Source organism: Bombina bombina, chromosome 3 (assembly GCF_027579735.1).
Source record: "Bombina bombina isolate aBomBom1 chromosome 3, aBomBom1.pri, whole genome shotgun sequence".
Classification (NCBI taxonomy): Eukaryota; Metazoa; Chordata; class Amphibia; order Anura; family Bombinatoridae; genus Bombina; species Bombina bombina.
In genome coordinates this window covers 1,073,651,378-1,073,668,515 of record NC_069501.1, presented here as the reverse complement: position 1 = coordinate 1,073,668,515, position 17,138 = coordinate 1,073,651,378, and the positions used below count along the sequence as shown (strand labels likewise).

At 41.6% G+C, this 17,138-nt stretch overlaps 1 protein-coding gene across 2 annotated transcripts in view; it reads left to right on the top strand.

The window, feature by feature from the left end:
• The window catches only part of CERS5 (ceramide synthase 5), a 251,544-nt gene that overhangs the window by 113,422 nt on the left and 120,984 nt on the right, over window positions 1-17,138 (top strand). For both annotated transcript variants that reach the window (XM_053708354.1, XM_053708356.1), the window contains exon 3: window positions 2,027-2,157. In XM_053708354.1, the coding sequence (XP_053564329.1) occupies window positions 2,027-2,157 (131 nt within the window). The remainder of the gene's footprint in view (window positions 1-2,026; window positions 2,158-17,138) is intronic.

Here is a 17,138-nt window from a genome sequence, read left to right as displayed (position 1 = left end):
CCTGTGTTTAAAGCTGTTGCTCCTCCGTGGAGCTTAAACTTGGTTCTTAAAGTTCTTCAGGGTGTTCCGTTTGAACGCCTTCATTCCATTGATATTAAGCTTTTATCTTGGAAAGTTTTTTTTTTGATGGCTATTTCCTCGGCTCGAAGAGTCTCTGAGTTATCTGCCTTACATTGTGATTCTTCTTATCTGATCTTTCATTCAGACAAGGTAGTTCTGCGTACTAAACCTGGGTTTTTACCTAAGGTTGTTTCTAACAGGAATATCAATCAAGAGATTGTTGTTCCATCATTATGTCCTAATCCTTCTTCAAAGAAGGAACGTCTTTTGCATAATCTAGACGTGGTCCGTGCTCTGAAGTTCTACTTACAGGCAACTAAAGATTTTCGACAAACTTCTTCTCTGTTTGTCGTTTACTCTGGACAGAGGAGAGGTCAAAGGCTTCGGCTACCTCTCTCTCTTTTTGGCTTCATAGCATAATACGTTTAGCCTATGAGACTGCTGGACAGCAGCCTCCTGAAAGAATTACAGCTCATTCCACCAGAGCTGTGGCTTCCACCTGGGCCTTTAAGAATGAGGCCTCTGTTGAACAGATTTGCAAGGCTGCAACTTGGTCTTCACTTCATACTTTTTCCAAATTTTACAAATTTGACACTTTCGCTTCTTCGGAGGCTGGTTTTGGGAGAAAGGTTCTACAGGCAGTGGTTCCTTCTGTTTAATGGTCCTGCCTTGTCCCTCCCATCATCCGTGTACTTAGCTTTGGTATTGGTATCCCATAAGTAATGGATGACCCGTGGACTGAACACACTTAACAAGAGAAAACATAATTTATGCTTACCTGATAAATTTATTTCTCTTGTAGTGTGTTCAGTCCACGGCCCGCCCTGTCTTTTTCAGGCAGGTTCTAAATTTTAAAATTATAACTCCAGTCACCACTGCACCTTATAGTTTCTCCTTTCTCGTCTTGTTTCGGTCGAATGACTGGATATGACATGTGAGGGGAGGAGCTATATAGCAGCTCTGCTTGGGTGATCCTCTTGCAACTTCCTGTTGGGAAGGAGAATATATCCCATAAGTAATGGATGACCCGTGGACTGAACACACTACAAGAGAAATAAATTTATCAGGTAAGCATAAATTATGTTTTTAAATCATGAGTTTTTTTTTTAACTCTTTAAGTTTAATTTTGACTATTTTTTTAATATGATGGTGTTGATCCTTAAAGTGATGGTCAATTCTCCTGCATAAAGTCACATATTATGAAAGCTCCTGTGCTAACTAGCATATCGATCTGCTTTTCGCATCAAAAAGTCCAATCTACCTTTAGTTATTAAGGTTTTTCTCCGGTTCCGTTAACTGCTGAAATGCAGCCTCTGTCACAGAATTTCTCTTTGGTTTCCTTGACTGGCAGTTGTTCTAGCCAATCAGAGCCTCACCATGCGCCCCATGTAAAGTATTGACAGCACGCTCCCGTGCTTGTAACTCTGACTGCAAGAAGAACTGCGCAACTCGCTATGCCGTTTGCGCAACAGAAATCACTGTTTACTGTGTCTAATGAGAAAACAGCGTAGCGAGTTGCGCATGCGCAGTTCTTCTTGCAGTCAGACTATTTATATATCATTTATAGACTGTTATCTTTGTGGTATACAGCCATCTCTTTTTTGATATTCTTTGTGGCACAGTTGTTTAACTGTTTAGTTCTCCATAAAGGTTGGTAGACCAATGTACAGTATATGTATTTTGTTTATTTTTTTATGAAGACTTTGAGGCATATGTTTTTTTTTTCTCCCTTGACAGAAGCAGTTTTCTAAGTGGCACAGTTAAATCACAATTTCGGAAAATCTAAATGCATATAAGAAAATCTTGAAGTGTTTACGTTATTTAACTTGTAAACTGTTGCAATTCTTATATTGCTATAACATTTTCACTAATAACCTATTTCACTAATTAACTACATTTGGCTACATAGTTTATGAAAGACTAATTGTATGGTTTCATTCTGATCTTGAGATTTTGTGTTCAACAGTGTCCTGACGGGAAGCGGCTGGAAGGGTTATCAAAGCAGCTGGACTGGGATGCACGTAAAATCCAGAGATGGTTTAGGCACAGACGAAATCAAGATAAACCAAGTACATTAACAAAGTTTTGTGAGAGCATGTAAGTATGGTGCATCTACTATAGAGGGCATGTGAGGGTGGTGCATCTACTGTAAAGCATGTATGGGGGTTGGATCTTCTGTAAAGCACATGTGAAGAGAGTGTATCTGCTTTGGAGCACATGTGTGAGGGGTTGGATCTACTTTAGAGCACATGTGAGGAGGTGGTTTCTACTCTAGAGCTCATGTGAGGGGGTGAATCTACTCCATAGCGTACGTGAGTGGGGTGCATCTACTGTTGAACACAAGTGGAAAGGCATCCTTGAGATCTCTTAATCTGGCGTGACAAATATCATGAGGCACATTGTTACTCAATTTTTTCCTCATGTATGTATATTTCGGCAGTGTTATGATTTCTTTCATATAGTTGGTGATAATCCATGAGCCATTACTGCTGTGGTTGAACTCCTGATCACTAGGAGGAAGAGGCAAAGATTCCCCAAAGCTTTAAGGACACTTAATCCCTCCCACCTCTATGGTATTCATCTTTGCCTCCACAGGAGGAAGGTCAAGAATTGGGGTGCTCCAGATTGTTCATTGAGAGGGGTCCTCCGATCAATTTTTCACTTAGAGAGCTGCCACTGAGAGACAGAGGGGAGATTGGAGTATTGGGCAGTGACAAAATGGCACCCAGTGAGGGGTTAGTCGCAAGCCTGCTACAGTTGTTGCGGGGACCGGTCCCTTAGCCTCCTCCTGTTGGGTCATCTATATACTCCACACGTAGATTGTATGCTATGACATATACAGCACTGGATGGGTTCTGTACCAGAAGCAGTCTTTTCTGCAGTCAATATGCAGCGCCTTGAGACCCTTACGGGTGATTAGCCACGCTTTACAAGTACCCAATACATACATACATACAGTAGAGTGGGTGCATCTGAGGTAAGTACAGCCATTTCTTGCACTCACATAGCCCACGGTAGGTACACCAATTTTTAGGTACATAATAGCCAGGGGACAATAAACATCTTTATTACTTAGACTTTTCATACTTAGTCTAGTAATTATGTAAACTTTATTATGTGGTAATAGCTGCTATTTACTATTCAGCTAATTTACCTGGGAGCTGCATCTCAATGCAACTTTTATGTATTTACAGTTAAAAACAGTGGTGCTTGTCTTCATTTATTTTATTTGTCTGTTTGTGTAGTCTTTCATGGAGCATATTGAAATGTGTTCCCACTACCATGCATTACCTTTAGAGGGTAGATCCACTGATAACAATTTTATTTTCTATTTTGCAGGATTGTTACCAATTTAACTTTGCAATCCCTAAATGGATCACATTTGGCAATATAACAGTCTAATGCTGCTCTTGCCTTTAAAGGAATCTGTTCTTCCTCTGTTTATTCAATACAAGGGTTCACATTTTGCTCCATGATTTAAAGGCGTGTGCTCTCTGTTGTTGTAGCTGCTATGCCTCCTCCAATTTTAATGTCTGACAGTCATTTTAAAGTTATATTATTAGGTATTATGTTTCATCAGGGATCAGAACACCTTATAGTTTTCAGACTGAAACAATTTAGGTTGTTTTCTAAAGGTGAGTTTTTATGATGATCAGGAGCCCTTTACTGATCAGGGCACAGAGTCTACCTCTTTTATGTTTGAGCTTGAACATCTTAGTGCTTTGTTTAAAGAGGTTTTATGTACTTTAAGCGTCTAAGGACCTTAAATCATCGGATGAAAAACCTTCCAAACTGGATTGGATTTTTAAACCACCTGCTAAAGTCACAAGTTTTTTGTTTCTGTTTCTGAAGCTCTTATTAAAATAATTTTCAGAGAGTGAACCAAGCCTGGACTTATCTTATTAAATTTAGAGGACGGATTAAGAGGTTTCCTCTAACAAATTTTACTTGAGCTTTGGAAAACTTTGACTTTTGTGCTGTTTGCTTTAGTCAAATGCACTATTATTCTCTTAAAGGATATTACATTTTTCAGGAACAATATGGTCATAAAATTGGTAACCTTTTCTTCCTAATGGGAAAGATTCCACAGCCGCATTCATTACTTATAGGAAATAAGAACCTGGCCACCAGGAGGACGCAAAGACCCACCAGCCAAAGGCTTAAATGCTCCTGCCACTTCCCCTATCCCCCAGTCATTCTTTGCCTTTTGTCCCAGGAGGTTGGCAGAGAAGTGTCAGAAGTGTTTTTCTTATTTTTTTTGTTTTTTGTATTTGTTATACTTGTATTTAATGTTAATATGTCTCTTATGGAGGGTGCTACCCTTCGACATGGGACAGGAGTTTTAATTAGTCCTGTTAGCCTCTCGTGGAGGGCCTGGGCGAAAGTTAGAGTCCGAAGATCGAGTGGGAGCTTCGCCTGCGACACCATCCCGACTCGTTATAACAGCTCCTTTCAGCACTTGGCATTGTCGAACTTCGCTTCGCTACCTGCTGTCTTCTATCGAGTCCATGACGGAGGCGCTGCTACTATTCGTCACACTTGAAGGGCCGTGTTCCTGTTCCACAGCGTAGATTGTTTCATTTTATTACATTGTCTGTAATGTGATTTTATTATGACAGTAATAGTATGGGCCTCGCTGAGGCACCTTCAGAACAGATCTTGGAATCAAGGGATATTTACTCCTTAGGGTGGATTGGTGAACGGGTAAGGGGTCTCTTATCATGTTTATGTGATTCAACCTGCATTGGGTATGTGTGTACGGGCTCTGAGGCTGAGACATGAAGCGTTACTCTATGCAGTGCATAGTGGCTTTTTTTCTGGGCTTCTGATTGCACGTCCTAGGACTTAAAAAACTTTGGGTTATGAGTATATGCCTGTTGGTTTAGACTTGCTTATCCTTTTATGTGGGCCTAGTTTTGCTGCCTTTCGGTGGCGTGCTTTTTGGATTTCGCAGGGCATCTGCTGACCGTGCGTGTTTACGCTTGTGCAGGGTTTCTTCCCCTTCCGCATTCCTGACCGAGTGGCAACGGAGGAAAGAGTCTGCCCCGCTGAGGTTTGGTCATAGGAGGTGGTGAGTGCCCCAGCCATTGTGTGTCAGGTGCCAGTCGTTTTCCCCCCCAATATTGTGCGTTTATATTAGTCCTAGCCATGGAGGATTCTGATGCCGGGACTATTGTCTTATCAGATTATGAGTCGTCCTCGGACGAGGATTGTCGTTTGGCCCCGTTGTCGCAAGTATACCACTCTTGTCTCTTGTGCCTGCATGGTTTGCCGGGTCCCTCGGGCTCGGGGGACCTTGGGTCTGCTGAGCCATCGGCCTCCAGAGGTTTCCTTGCAGTTATGTGCCTGCCTGCCTATTCCGGGTGTTCAGACCGTGAATGGCACTATAATATTCCCCCGGGGGTGATTGTTCCCCCCTTGTTGTTCTTTTCGTTATAGGATTGTGCGGCTGCGTGTCCTGCTACGTCTTTTTGACCCATTGGGGGATCCTTTCCTTTATCGTCCGGGGACTTCTCAGTTCTCGCACGGTTCTTCGGTATAGATTAATGGCGATAATCTTATCGGTCGGTCTATATTATGAGCTTTCCCAGCCTTTTTTTCTGAGGGTTCCGGTCTCTGTTTGGCAGTTCCTGCAGAGACATAGTTCCTTCTGGGTGGATACCTTCGGGTGCCCTTGTTTATTTTATCCGAGTCGGATTTATTTACTTTATATTCTATTCCTATGGGAATTCTGGGATTTCTTGGATTTAGTTCTTCCAAGGAAGTCATTCCCGGGTTTTCATCCGGAGTTGGTGTGTGCACTGTTAATTGTTAGTGATGCAGGTTGCACCTGGCTGGTCCGGCAGGACCTACTGGTTCACTTGTTTTTATAAACTTCACTTTTCCTTGCGACCTTCGGGTCTGGATGTAAGGAGCGCTTGGGGGGCTGGCTGTGTCAGTCTGCTCCAGAGACATGGGCCGGTGGAGTCCCACTGCGTCCTTTCGCATCCCCGACCTGAGGGGTGCGGTCCTTGCTGCTTTGTGTGGTTCTGACCTTTTTGGACTGCCCTTGGTGGTTCTCCTAGAGACCAGGTGCTGTTGGATGGCTAGTATAGGTCTGGTCTGGCTGAGGTGGCTAGTTGCTCCTACCTCGGCTTCTGGGAGCTTTTGATGCTCTGATGGGATCTTGGAGGTTGCAGCTCACCCTGGTTTCTCTGGTGTTACCGCTGGTGTTTCAGGGGGGTCCTGAGTCCTTACTAGTGGAATCTGACCCCTTCTCGGATCTCATCGTAGGTTGGGGAGGGGAGTCTAGGGTTCTATCAGTCCAAGTTCTGGCTATCTCTCCTTAAGTCCCTGGTACCCCTTTGGGTGTTAGGGGTTGGGTCAGGATGGGTTCCATTGTTCTCCTTGGAGTTTGGAATTGTTGGCAGATTGGGTACCTGTGGACGGGCTTCTAGGCTTTCTTTTCTTAGGGGTTTTTGTTCTATTGTCCTCATTAGGTCTAGGATTTGACTCTAGACTGTTTGCCCTTTCCCTTTTTTTGTCTCCACATTTGCAGACCTTTGCTCGGCACATGGTGGTTACACGTTAGTTGCTTTGCTGCCGGTGTTGTGGGGGCTTGAGGCTTTCTCTCATAGATCTTATTCATTTTTTGTTTTGCTCTGGGTGGTCTGTCTTGACTTTTCTCCTATGGCCTGTGGTAGACTCCCCTGATGGGGGGTGCTTTTTGGGTCTTCTGCCACTCTGCCCTTCGGGGCGTTCGTTGCCTGTGCATTCATTGGTAGATGGTTTAGGTGTCTTGGGGACACGTCCTCTGTCTTTTCATATGGGGGATTCTGGTTCCCCTGAAAAGAAGGGTCACGTTGGTCCTTAGTGTTTTTTTCCGGAGAATCCATTCTGTTAGCATGGATGCTCGACTTGGATCTAGCCATCTTTTCATCCTTTAAGATCTAGGTTCGATTCCATCTGGTTTACATACATTTATGTTGCCTTGCCCTTTTGGGATTCCGTGTTCTCTGGTTTGTGGGAATTATCCCTGGGTTCTGGTCGCTTTTTATTCCAACGCGTGCCGGGTTGTTTTTTATCCCTCCCTCTGTGTGTGTGTGTGTGGGGGGGGGGGTCCTTATTGTCAGCTGTAAGAGCCTGATGGTTAGCTTCACTACCTAGCGAGCGGTGGGTTAGCAGTTTGACTCTGCTGATACTATTGCACCTTGGTTGCTTGCAAACCTTTAAGGGTCAGAAAGAGGATTTGCTCCCTCTGGAGGAGTGGGATCCTTAGGGATTCCTCGGTTGTCGAGGATTGGATCTCTGATTAATTTTGGCTGCTCTGTGGCCTATAGTGGTGTTGTGTTGGTCTACACTGTCTAGGTTGCGAAGGAGCGTGATGTTTTGTGTTCCTTCAGGTAGCGGCTCTCACGCTTTTAGCATGGTCGTCTTTTTCTTGATCGTTCTCCGGCTGCGAAAGTTTTTCCTAGCTTGTGAAGCATCCTCAGTCTATTGTGGGCTGGGTGTGTGTCTTGACTGTGGTAAGGGATTTTCCCTTTGCGATCCTGATCGGTGGTGACGCTCGTCCACGTTGTGTAGCGGTTTCTGTGTCTGCCGAACGGGACTCTGTTTTCTGGGAATGTTTTTTTCGGTGGGTGTCTTAAATGGCCCGCCTCTTACCCTCCCGTCTTGGCATTCTGTGTACTCTTTGGCTGGGGCATAGATTTCCCATAAGTAATGAATGCGCCTATGGACTGTTTACCATTAGGAAGAAAAACATAAATTATGCTTACCTGATAATTTCCTTTTCATCCGTGGGAAAGAGTCCACAGCCCCTCGCCAGTTTTTGAGGCGTTATTGTTGTTTTCATCTTCTGGCACACAAAAATGGTCCGGCATCTAAACCTATTGATTTCAGCAGTGCTGACCCAGAAGGGTTTTATGATTTATGTCCTTGTCCGCAAACAGGGTATCCAAAGAGATTTTTATCTCACCTTTTTTTTAAGGAAGAATTTATTTGGACTTGGTCTTGATGTTATTTCCACTGTGTCTGGAGGAAAAGGAACTTTTCGCCCTCAGGACAAGAAGTTTAAGGAAAAAATATTTCTGGGTTCTAAACATAGTTTACAAGGTTTACCAAATAGGTTTCTTATCAAGGCCTTTTTTAAGGAAGGTGTCTTCTGCCTCATGTTCTAAATAGGGTTGCTACCTTTCTTGGAAGAAAATACTGGCCATGCTAATAAACATAAATTTGCATAAATCAACAGCATAACAGAAAAACTAAAGCTGATAGCTAGGACTGATTTTAAATGCGCATTTGTTTATAACTAGTATTCATCACACTCAGAAGAAGTTTCACTTTGACAGGGGCTTTCTTTCAATATTTATTCTTTATTTTCTTCATTGACATGAACCTTAAAAATACCGGTCTTGTCGGTAAAATACCGGCTGGGTGGCAACCCTAGTTCTAAAAGACTTTCCAATTTGTATTAGTTGTAGTTTGAGTTTTGGAACAAGGCCAATGATTTTATTCTATCTTTTTCTTTTATTCCCAATTGGATGAATTCTGGACAGAAAAGTAAAAAAAAAAATTATTATTCAGACAGAGTATGCAATTTTATAAAAATTTCACATTTACTTTTATCACATTTGTTTTGTTCTCTTGGAATACTTTGTTGAAAATCATACCTAGGTAGGCTCAGGAGCAGCAACACACTACTGGGAGCTAGCTGCTGATAGGTGGCTGCACATGTATGCCTCTTGCCAAATATGCTCAGCTAGCTCCAAGGAGGGAATTGCTACTGGTTTAATAAAGAATTCCAAGAGAATGAAGCAAATTTGATGATAGAAGTAAATTGGAAAGTTGTTTAAAATGGTATTCTATATCTGAATTATGAAGGATAAATGTTGGGGTTTCATGTCCTTTTAATGACTTTAAACAGATTTCTCAGAGTTCCTATTTTCAAATAGTAACAATCTGGACAATTCTTCCCAGGGTCAATTTATGACGATGTTTAATTTGGAGGATGGCTTCCTTCCTATTCGTAGACCATTTCCAGTTTCTAAGATTTCCCTTTCAGGAAAAATGGCTCTTCTATTTGGTATATCTACAGCTCCCAGAATTATTATGAAGGTTCTTGGAACTAACAGTTCCACTCCTCCAAATATTCCCTTTAACAGCGCTCAAACAGGTGCTCGAAACAGAAGATAAAAAATAAACAGAGATATACTCTCAAAGTGACAGTCTTAACAAGGGAGACACAGTACCTGTTACTCCGTCGATAGCCTTCCGCTGTTTACTGCTCAGGCTTCGGTCCCGGTCCCGATCTGTCTCCTCTAAGGTTGATCCTCCTCCTGTTATGTCAGCATCATGTGCAAACATAGAAGCCGTAACTCCTGTATAGTAATGCAGCCGCTTTCAGTGTTCCCTGCAAACCGCCAGCAGACTTCCTGCTAGTCTGCCAATCATCCAGTTTTACAAAAAAGAAGAAAAAAGGCGAGGCAGGGCAAACAGGCTCAAAATTTAAAACTTAACATTTATTGCCATAAACAGTGTATGGATAAAAGCATACATAGTCCAGTGTAAAAATAAAATCAAAGAGAGCTAGGACAGCAGCGGTCTAACATGTTTCAGCTCCTGCCTTACTCATAGACCATTCTGCCTCTAGCTCACAGCCCTCTTAAATTAGGAAATTACTCTGACGTAATAGACAGCACTGAAGTTATTAACCATTGTTAATCCAGGACAAAAGGAACGAAGCACATAATGCCTATAGTCATTAAAGTGTGATGCTTGTTTTTAATATCAGTACTACTTAAGTTCCAAGCAAAGAAAAAAACTTTAAATATAACATGACTAATAAAGACTAAAGAATATATAATCTAAGTATTTGTGGCATATACCTATTATAAGGTTAAGTGATCTGAACAAAACAGATGTCACCTTAATATCAAATGCCACTAAATAAGAAAATATTCTGACAAGAAATCATTATACATGTTAGGAATAATATCCTAGTAAAGTTTCTCACGAGTCAATATAAGCAATACATGGTTTCCAGTAGAATGGTTTAGAACAGCGGTCGCCAACCAGTGGTCCGTGGACCACTGGTGTTCCACGAAAAGATGTTGGTGGTCCATGACACCATCAAGCAGGAATTAGTCTCAAGAACAAAGGCAACGGCTGCACAACAGGTCCAAAATTAACACAAAGGTTTATTGTCAGAATAAGACCAAGTCAGACATGGACAAACAGAATAGTCTGAAGCGTTTTGCGCCCCCTAGTGGCGCTTCATCAAAGACTCAGTTTGCAATGTACAACATTCATCTTTAAATAGGGCCAAATTGCCCACATATTTGCCAGTACAAACATTAAGTTAAAAACAAAAGTTAATACAACTAATCTGCAGTTATTTCATGCCCATTAACAATTTTGATGTGAAACTTGAGCTGATATATATACATTAGATTAATTATAGTACACCCCTGTCTTATGCTAAACTGTTGGATGTGCTCATAATAATATGCATAGAGTACATCATAAAATATAACCACTCCTGATGTAAACAATAAGGATACTGAAAAGCCTGCCCACAGCTGGTTAGCAAATGAAACGTTGCATTAAATATTACTTCAGTGCTAAACCTCTGCGATCCCAGGCTTAAATTCAGGCAGCTAGTAACGGAATTCCTCCTAGGGCTATGTTACTTAGAATCTCTTACTCCTACGCTACACTTCAAACCATACAAATTTATTTAATACTCTACCCTAAAAGGATCTCTACCAATAATACAAGAGTACAAAAAGGAATTAATCTCATTTGATCAGCCATATCCCACCAGTATTGTAGTAATTGCCAGTAACATCAGTCATGGTTGGCTCACATCCATATTGAGAGCTTTCTGATATAAACTTAATTTATGACTCCAATGTCCATGATCATAAGTAGTTTTAAATAATTCCTAACTGGGGAGGTAACTTGATAGTCTTGTGGTCCTTTTAAACATAATTCTTTTTTTCCTACTTTCTGCCTCTCTGTTTCTAGCTCAAAAGTAGGCATTCACCCTTCATCTGTCATTTGGAAGTATTCTCTCAGTTCTGTCATTCACTTATTTAATTCCAAAATTGTTTGTACCTTTTTTTAAAAAAAATCATGTTAGTGGTCCACAGGATTCAAACTTGTGAGTTTAGTGGTCCCTGAAGTCCGAAAGGTTGGCGACCCCTGGTTTAGAAGATGAATATATATACTCGGTTATGGTTAGAAATGTATGCATTATAAACCATAATATGCCCCAATCCCTTGCAATATCCAAAGGGGGACACAGAGAGTAATACAACTCCCTAAGAAAAAGTAGTATAATAATGCTTCACCCACCCAACTGCTACTGGAAAATAGCTCTTATAGTTTTAGACATAAATTTGCAATTTATTTCATATAGATATTATTGTTAGTAAGCTTAATGTAAAGATTGTATCATATGCATGAATGATTAGTAGAGCTCATTGCCAGTTGATAGGTAACTAGAATTAAGTAAATTTCAGTGGTATTGACAGATAAATGTATACCATAACTTATATTGGTAATTAATAGCTCTCTAATATGCATAGAGCAGATCAACATATCATAATTACCGCCAACAATTAATAAGATCAGTTTGTATATTTAATCTATCAGGTACCCGGGTTTTGAGTTTAAAGATCCAAAATGCTTTGCGTGTGCGAAGAATCCTGTCTCTATCTCCACCTCTTTCAGGGGTTCTAACCCATTCAATGACCTGCCATTTAAGTTTATCTATACTGTTGTCATGGCAATATTTATAATGTCTGGCTACTTGTGAGTCTGGATCCTCAGACTTAATATCATTGATATGTTCTTTGATCCTGTCCCTGGCTTCCCTTGTAGTGAAGCCTACATATTGTTTCTGATAATCAAAGCATGTAATTAAATACACAACATAAGTACTACGACAGTTAGTACAAGCATCCATCATGAATACTTTTTGAGTACTTGCAGATTGAAAGGTTTTACCTGACAGTGTATATAAACATGCTTTGCATCTCGTAGCACAGCAGTTATAATGTCCTTTACATTCTAACCAACTATTAGTCTTAGCTGGAGATAGTTTTACCTCGCTAGGGGCTAGAATGTTGCCTATGGTTTTGTTTTTTTCTTGAAACACATCTGCACCCTTAACTACATTATAGAGATCTTCATCACCTTTAAGGATTGGCAGACAATCTTTTATTATATTGGAAATCTGTTCAGACTGATTGCTATAGTCAGTCACAAAAATAGGGTAGTTTTTTTGTCTCTAGTTTACTGTTAGTTTTACTGGTATGTAACATAGCATTCCTATCCATTCCAGCCACCATATTGTAGGCCCTAGTTATCGAATTATATGGAAATCCCCTCTTTGAGAATCTATCTCTGAATTCTTTTGCTAATATTTGATATTCTTCCAATGAAGAACAATTTCGTCTGAGGCAAATAAATTCACCCTTCAAGATGCCGAACCTCGTATGTTTAGGATGCATACTTTTCGCATGTAAAATGCTATTACCTGATATGGGTTTACGATTAAGTTTTGTAATGATCTTATTACCTTCATTCTGATGGGTCAGATCCAAAAATTCAATGCTCTGTTTGTCATTGACACTGGTAAAACTTAGACCCAGATTGGCTCCTCCAAATAAAGCAAATGATGCATGGAGTTTAGCTATTGAAAAATAATTGCAGTAAAAAGGATGTTAATTTGTTTTAAAAACAAAGACTTGGCTTAAAGGGACAGATTTCTGCTCTGTCTATTCTTTTGCACAAGCGTCTGGCAGAGGTTCCAGACGTCCAGGCATTTTGCCAGGCTTTGGTTAGAATTAAGCCTGTGTTTAAACCTGTTGCTCCCCCGTGGAGCTTAAACTTGGTTCTTAAAGTTCTTCAAGGAGTTCCGTTTGAACCCCTTCATTCCATTGATATTAAACTTTTATCTTGGAAAGTTCTGTTTTTGATGGCTATTTCCTCGGCTCGGAGAGTCTCTGAGCTATCTGCCTTACAATGTGATTCTCCTTATCTGATTTTTCATGCAGATAAGGTAGTCCTGCGTACCAAACCTGGGTTTTTACCTAAGGTGGTTTCTAACAAGAATATCAATCAAGAGATTGTTGTTCCATCATTGTGTCCTAATCCTTCTTCAAAGAAGGAACGTCTTTTACATAATCTGGACGTAGTCCGTGCCTTGAAGTTTTACTTACAAGCTACTAAAGATTTTCGTCAAACATCTACCCTGTTTGTCGTTTACTCTGGACAGAGGAGAGGTCAAAAAGCTTCGGCAACCTCTCTTTCCTTTTGGCTTCGGAGCATAATACGCCTAGCCAATGAGACTGCTGGACAGCAGCCCCCTGAAAGGATTACAGCTCATTCTACTAGAGCTGTGGCTTCCACCTGGGCCTTTAAAAATGAGGCCTCTGTTGAACAGGTTTGCAAGGCCGCGACTTGGTCTTCGCTTCACACTTTTTCCAAATTTTCCAAATTTGATACTTTTGCTTCTTCGGAGGCTGTTTTTGGGAGAAAAGTTCTTCAGGCAGTGGTTCCTTCCGCTTAATCCTGCCTTGTCCCTCCCATCATCCGTGTACTTTAGCTTTGGTATTGGTATCCCACAAGTAATGGATGATCCGTGGACTTTATACACTTAACAAGAGAAAACATAATTTATGCTTACCTGATAAATTTATTTCTCTTGTAGTGTATCCAGTCCACGGCCCGAATGACTGGATATGACAGTTAGGGGAGGAGCTATATAGCAGCTCTGCTGTGGGTGATCCTCTTGCAACTTCCTGTTGGGAAGGAGAATATCCCATAAGTAATGGATGATCCGTGGACTGGATACACTACAAGAGAAATAAATTTATCAGGTAAGCATAAGTTATGTTTTTCTATAAGCAAAAGTTTGTTATTTTAAATGGTACCGGTCTGTACTATTTACTCTCTAGCAGAAAGGAGATGAAGATTTCTGCAGGGAGGAAGATGATTTTAGCATGTTGTAACTAAAATCCACTGCTGTTCCCACAAAGGACTGAGGAGTACAAGAAAACTTCAGTTGGGGGGAACGGTTTGCAGATTAGGCTGCAAAAAAGATATGTTCAGTCATTTATTTCTAGACAAGACTGTGATAATGCTAGAAAGGACTGATTATATCCCCATGAGGGAAGGGTAAGCTGTATTCAGAAACTAAGTATGGAATTTTAAGCTTACATAACAGGGCTAGTTTATGCTGGTTGACACTACTTTATGGCAAACAGTTTTTATTGAAAATTTCGTTTGTTTGAGACACTTTGAGGGTTACTTTGGGTTTTTTCAGGGGTTGTTACCCACATGGCTATTATTCATACACTTGGGAGTGTTTCTTTAGGCCTCACAAGCACCGTAGTGATGTGGGAGGGGCCTAATTTCGCGCCTCAGATGCGCAGTTAAAATTGACTAGAAGTTCAGGCTGCTTCACATGGAGGGTCCGGCTGCAGTTTGAGGGCCTATAAGAAGTTTTTTTCCCCACAAATCTGGTTCCTAAGGGCAGGTAGGGCCACAGCAGAGCTGTGGCAGGGTGCTGAAAGTTTTTTAACCGTTTAATTTTTTTGGCTTACTGTCGATCCGGTTTTGGCATTAAGGGGTTAATTGTTTTTATCGCTAGTGGTGCAATCTTACTAATGCTTTAGGTACATACTGTAAAAATTTTGAAACGTTTGCTGCATTTTTTCACTGTTTTGCAAAATTGTGTGCCTTTTTTATCTCTTAAAGGCACAGTAATGTTTTTTTCAAAGTTTGTTTTTACTTGATTAAAGTGATTTCCAAGCCTGCTTGTTTTAATACTAGTCTGTTAAACATGTCTGACACCAAGGAAAATCCTTGTTCAATGTGTTTAGAAGCCATGGTGGAACCCCCCCTCAGAATGTGTCCCACTTGTACTGATATGTCTATACACTTTAAAGAACATATTGTTGCACTTAAAAATGTGGCCCAAGATGATTCTCAGACAGAAGGTAACGAGGTTAGTCCATCAACCTCTCCCCAAGTGTCACAACCAGTTACGCCCGCTCAAGCGACGCCTAGCACCTCTAGTGCATCTAACTCTTTTACCTTGCAAGACTTGACGGCAGTTATGAATAATACTCTCTCTCAGTGTTTTTATCTAAACTGCCCGTGTTACCTGCAAAGCATGATAGCTCTGTTTTAAGAACAGATTCTGAGCATTCTGACGCTTTAGTAGCCGTATCCGATATACCCTCGCAACGATTCAGGAAAGGTTGCTCAGACGGATTCAGATACGTTGGCTTTTAAATTTAAACTAGAACACCTCCGCTTATTGCTCAGGTAGGTATTAGTTACTCTGGATGACTGCGACCCTATGGTGGTTCCAGAGAAATTGTGTAAAATGGACAAGTACCTTGAAGTTTCTGTTTACACTGATGTGTTCCCGGTTCCTAAGAGGATTGCGGATATTGTTACTAGGGAGTGGGATAGACCAGGTATTCCCTTTGTTCCCCCTCCTGTTTTTAAGAAAATGTTCCCCATATCTGACCCCATGCGGGACTCGTGGCAGATGGTCCCTAAGGTGGAGGGGGCTATTTCTTCAGTTGTGCTTTTAAAGACCCTGTGGATAAAAAATTAGAGAGTTTACTTAAGAAAAGTTTTGTTCAACAAGGTTTTCTTCTCCAACCTATTGCGTGCATTGTTCCTGTAACTACTGCAGCTGCTTTCTGGTTTGAGGCGCTGGAAGATGCGCTCCAGATGGATGGACAGAATTAAGGCTCTTAAGCTGGCTAATTCTTTTATCACAGATGCCGCTTTCCAACTAGCTAAGTTAGCGGCAAAGAATTCAGGTTTCGCCATTTTAGCGCTCAGGGCGCTATGGCTAAAGTCCTGGACGGCCGATCCAAACTATTGAACATCCCTTTCAAAGGAAAGACCCTCTTCGGGCCTGAATTGAAAGAGATTTCAGAAATCACTGGGGGAAAAGGCCATGCTCTCCCTCAGGACAAGTCCTTTAAGATAAAGAACAAACAAAAAATGTTTTGTTCCTTTCGGAATTTCAGGAGCGGTCTCGCTTCATCCTCCCCTGCTACAAAGCAAGAGGGTAACGCTTCGCAACCCAGGTCAGCCTGGAAACCTTACCAGGGCTGGAACAAGGGTAAACAGGCCAAGAAGCCTGCAGCTGCCTCCAAGACAGCATGATGGGGTAGCCCCAGATCCGGGACCGGATCTAGTAGGGGGCAGACTCTCTCTCTCTTCGCTCAGGCCTGGGCAAGAGACGTACACGATCCCTGGGCCTTAGAGATTGTATCCCAGGGATATCTTCTAGAATTCAAGGACTCCCCTCCAAGGGGAAGGTTCCACATTTCTCATCTGTCTACAGACATGACAAAGAAAGAGGCGTTCTTACGCTGTGTAGAAGACCTACATACAATGGGAGTGATCCACCCAGTTCCAATTGCAGAACAAGGGTTGGGTTTTTACTCAAACCTCTTTGTGGTTCCCAAGAAAGAAGGAACTTTCAGACCAATCCTGGATCTCAAAATTCTAAACAAATTCCTCAGAGTCCCATCATTCAAGATGGAGACCATTCAGACAATCTTACCAATGATCCAGGAGGATCAATATATGACTACCGTGGATCTAAAGGATGCATATTTACACATTCCTATCCACAAAGATCATCACCAGTTTCTCAGGTTCGCCTTTCTGGACAAGCATTATCAGTTTGTGGCTCTTCCTTTCGGGTTGGCCACTGCTCCCAGAATTTTCATAAAGGTGCTAGGGTCCCTTCTGGCGGTTCTAAGACCGCGGGGCATAGCAGAGGCGCCTTATCTAGACGACATCTTAATTCAAGCGTCTACTTTCCAAAGAGCCAAGTCTCACACGGAAATTGTATTAGCCTTTCTGAGGTCTCGCGGGTGGAAGGTGAACATCAAAAAGAGCTCTCTCTCCCCCCTCACAAGAGTTTCCTTCCTAGGAACCCTAATAGACTCGGTGGAAATGAAAATATTTCTGACGGAGGTCAGAAAGTTAAAACTCTTAACTACTTGCCGAGCTCTTCATTCCATTCCTCGGCCATCTGTAGCTCAGTGCAT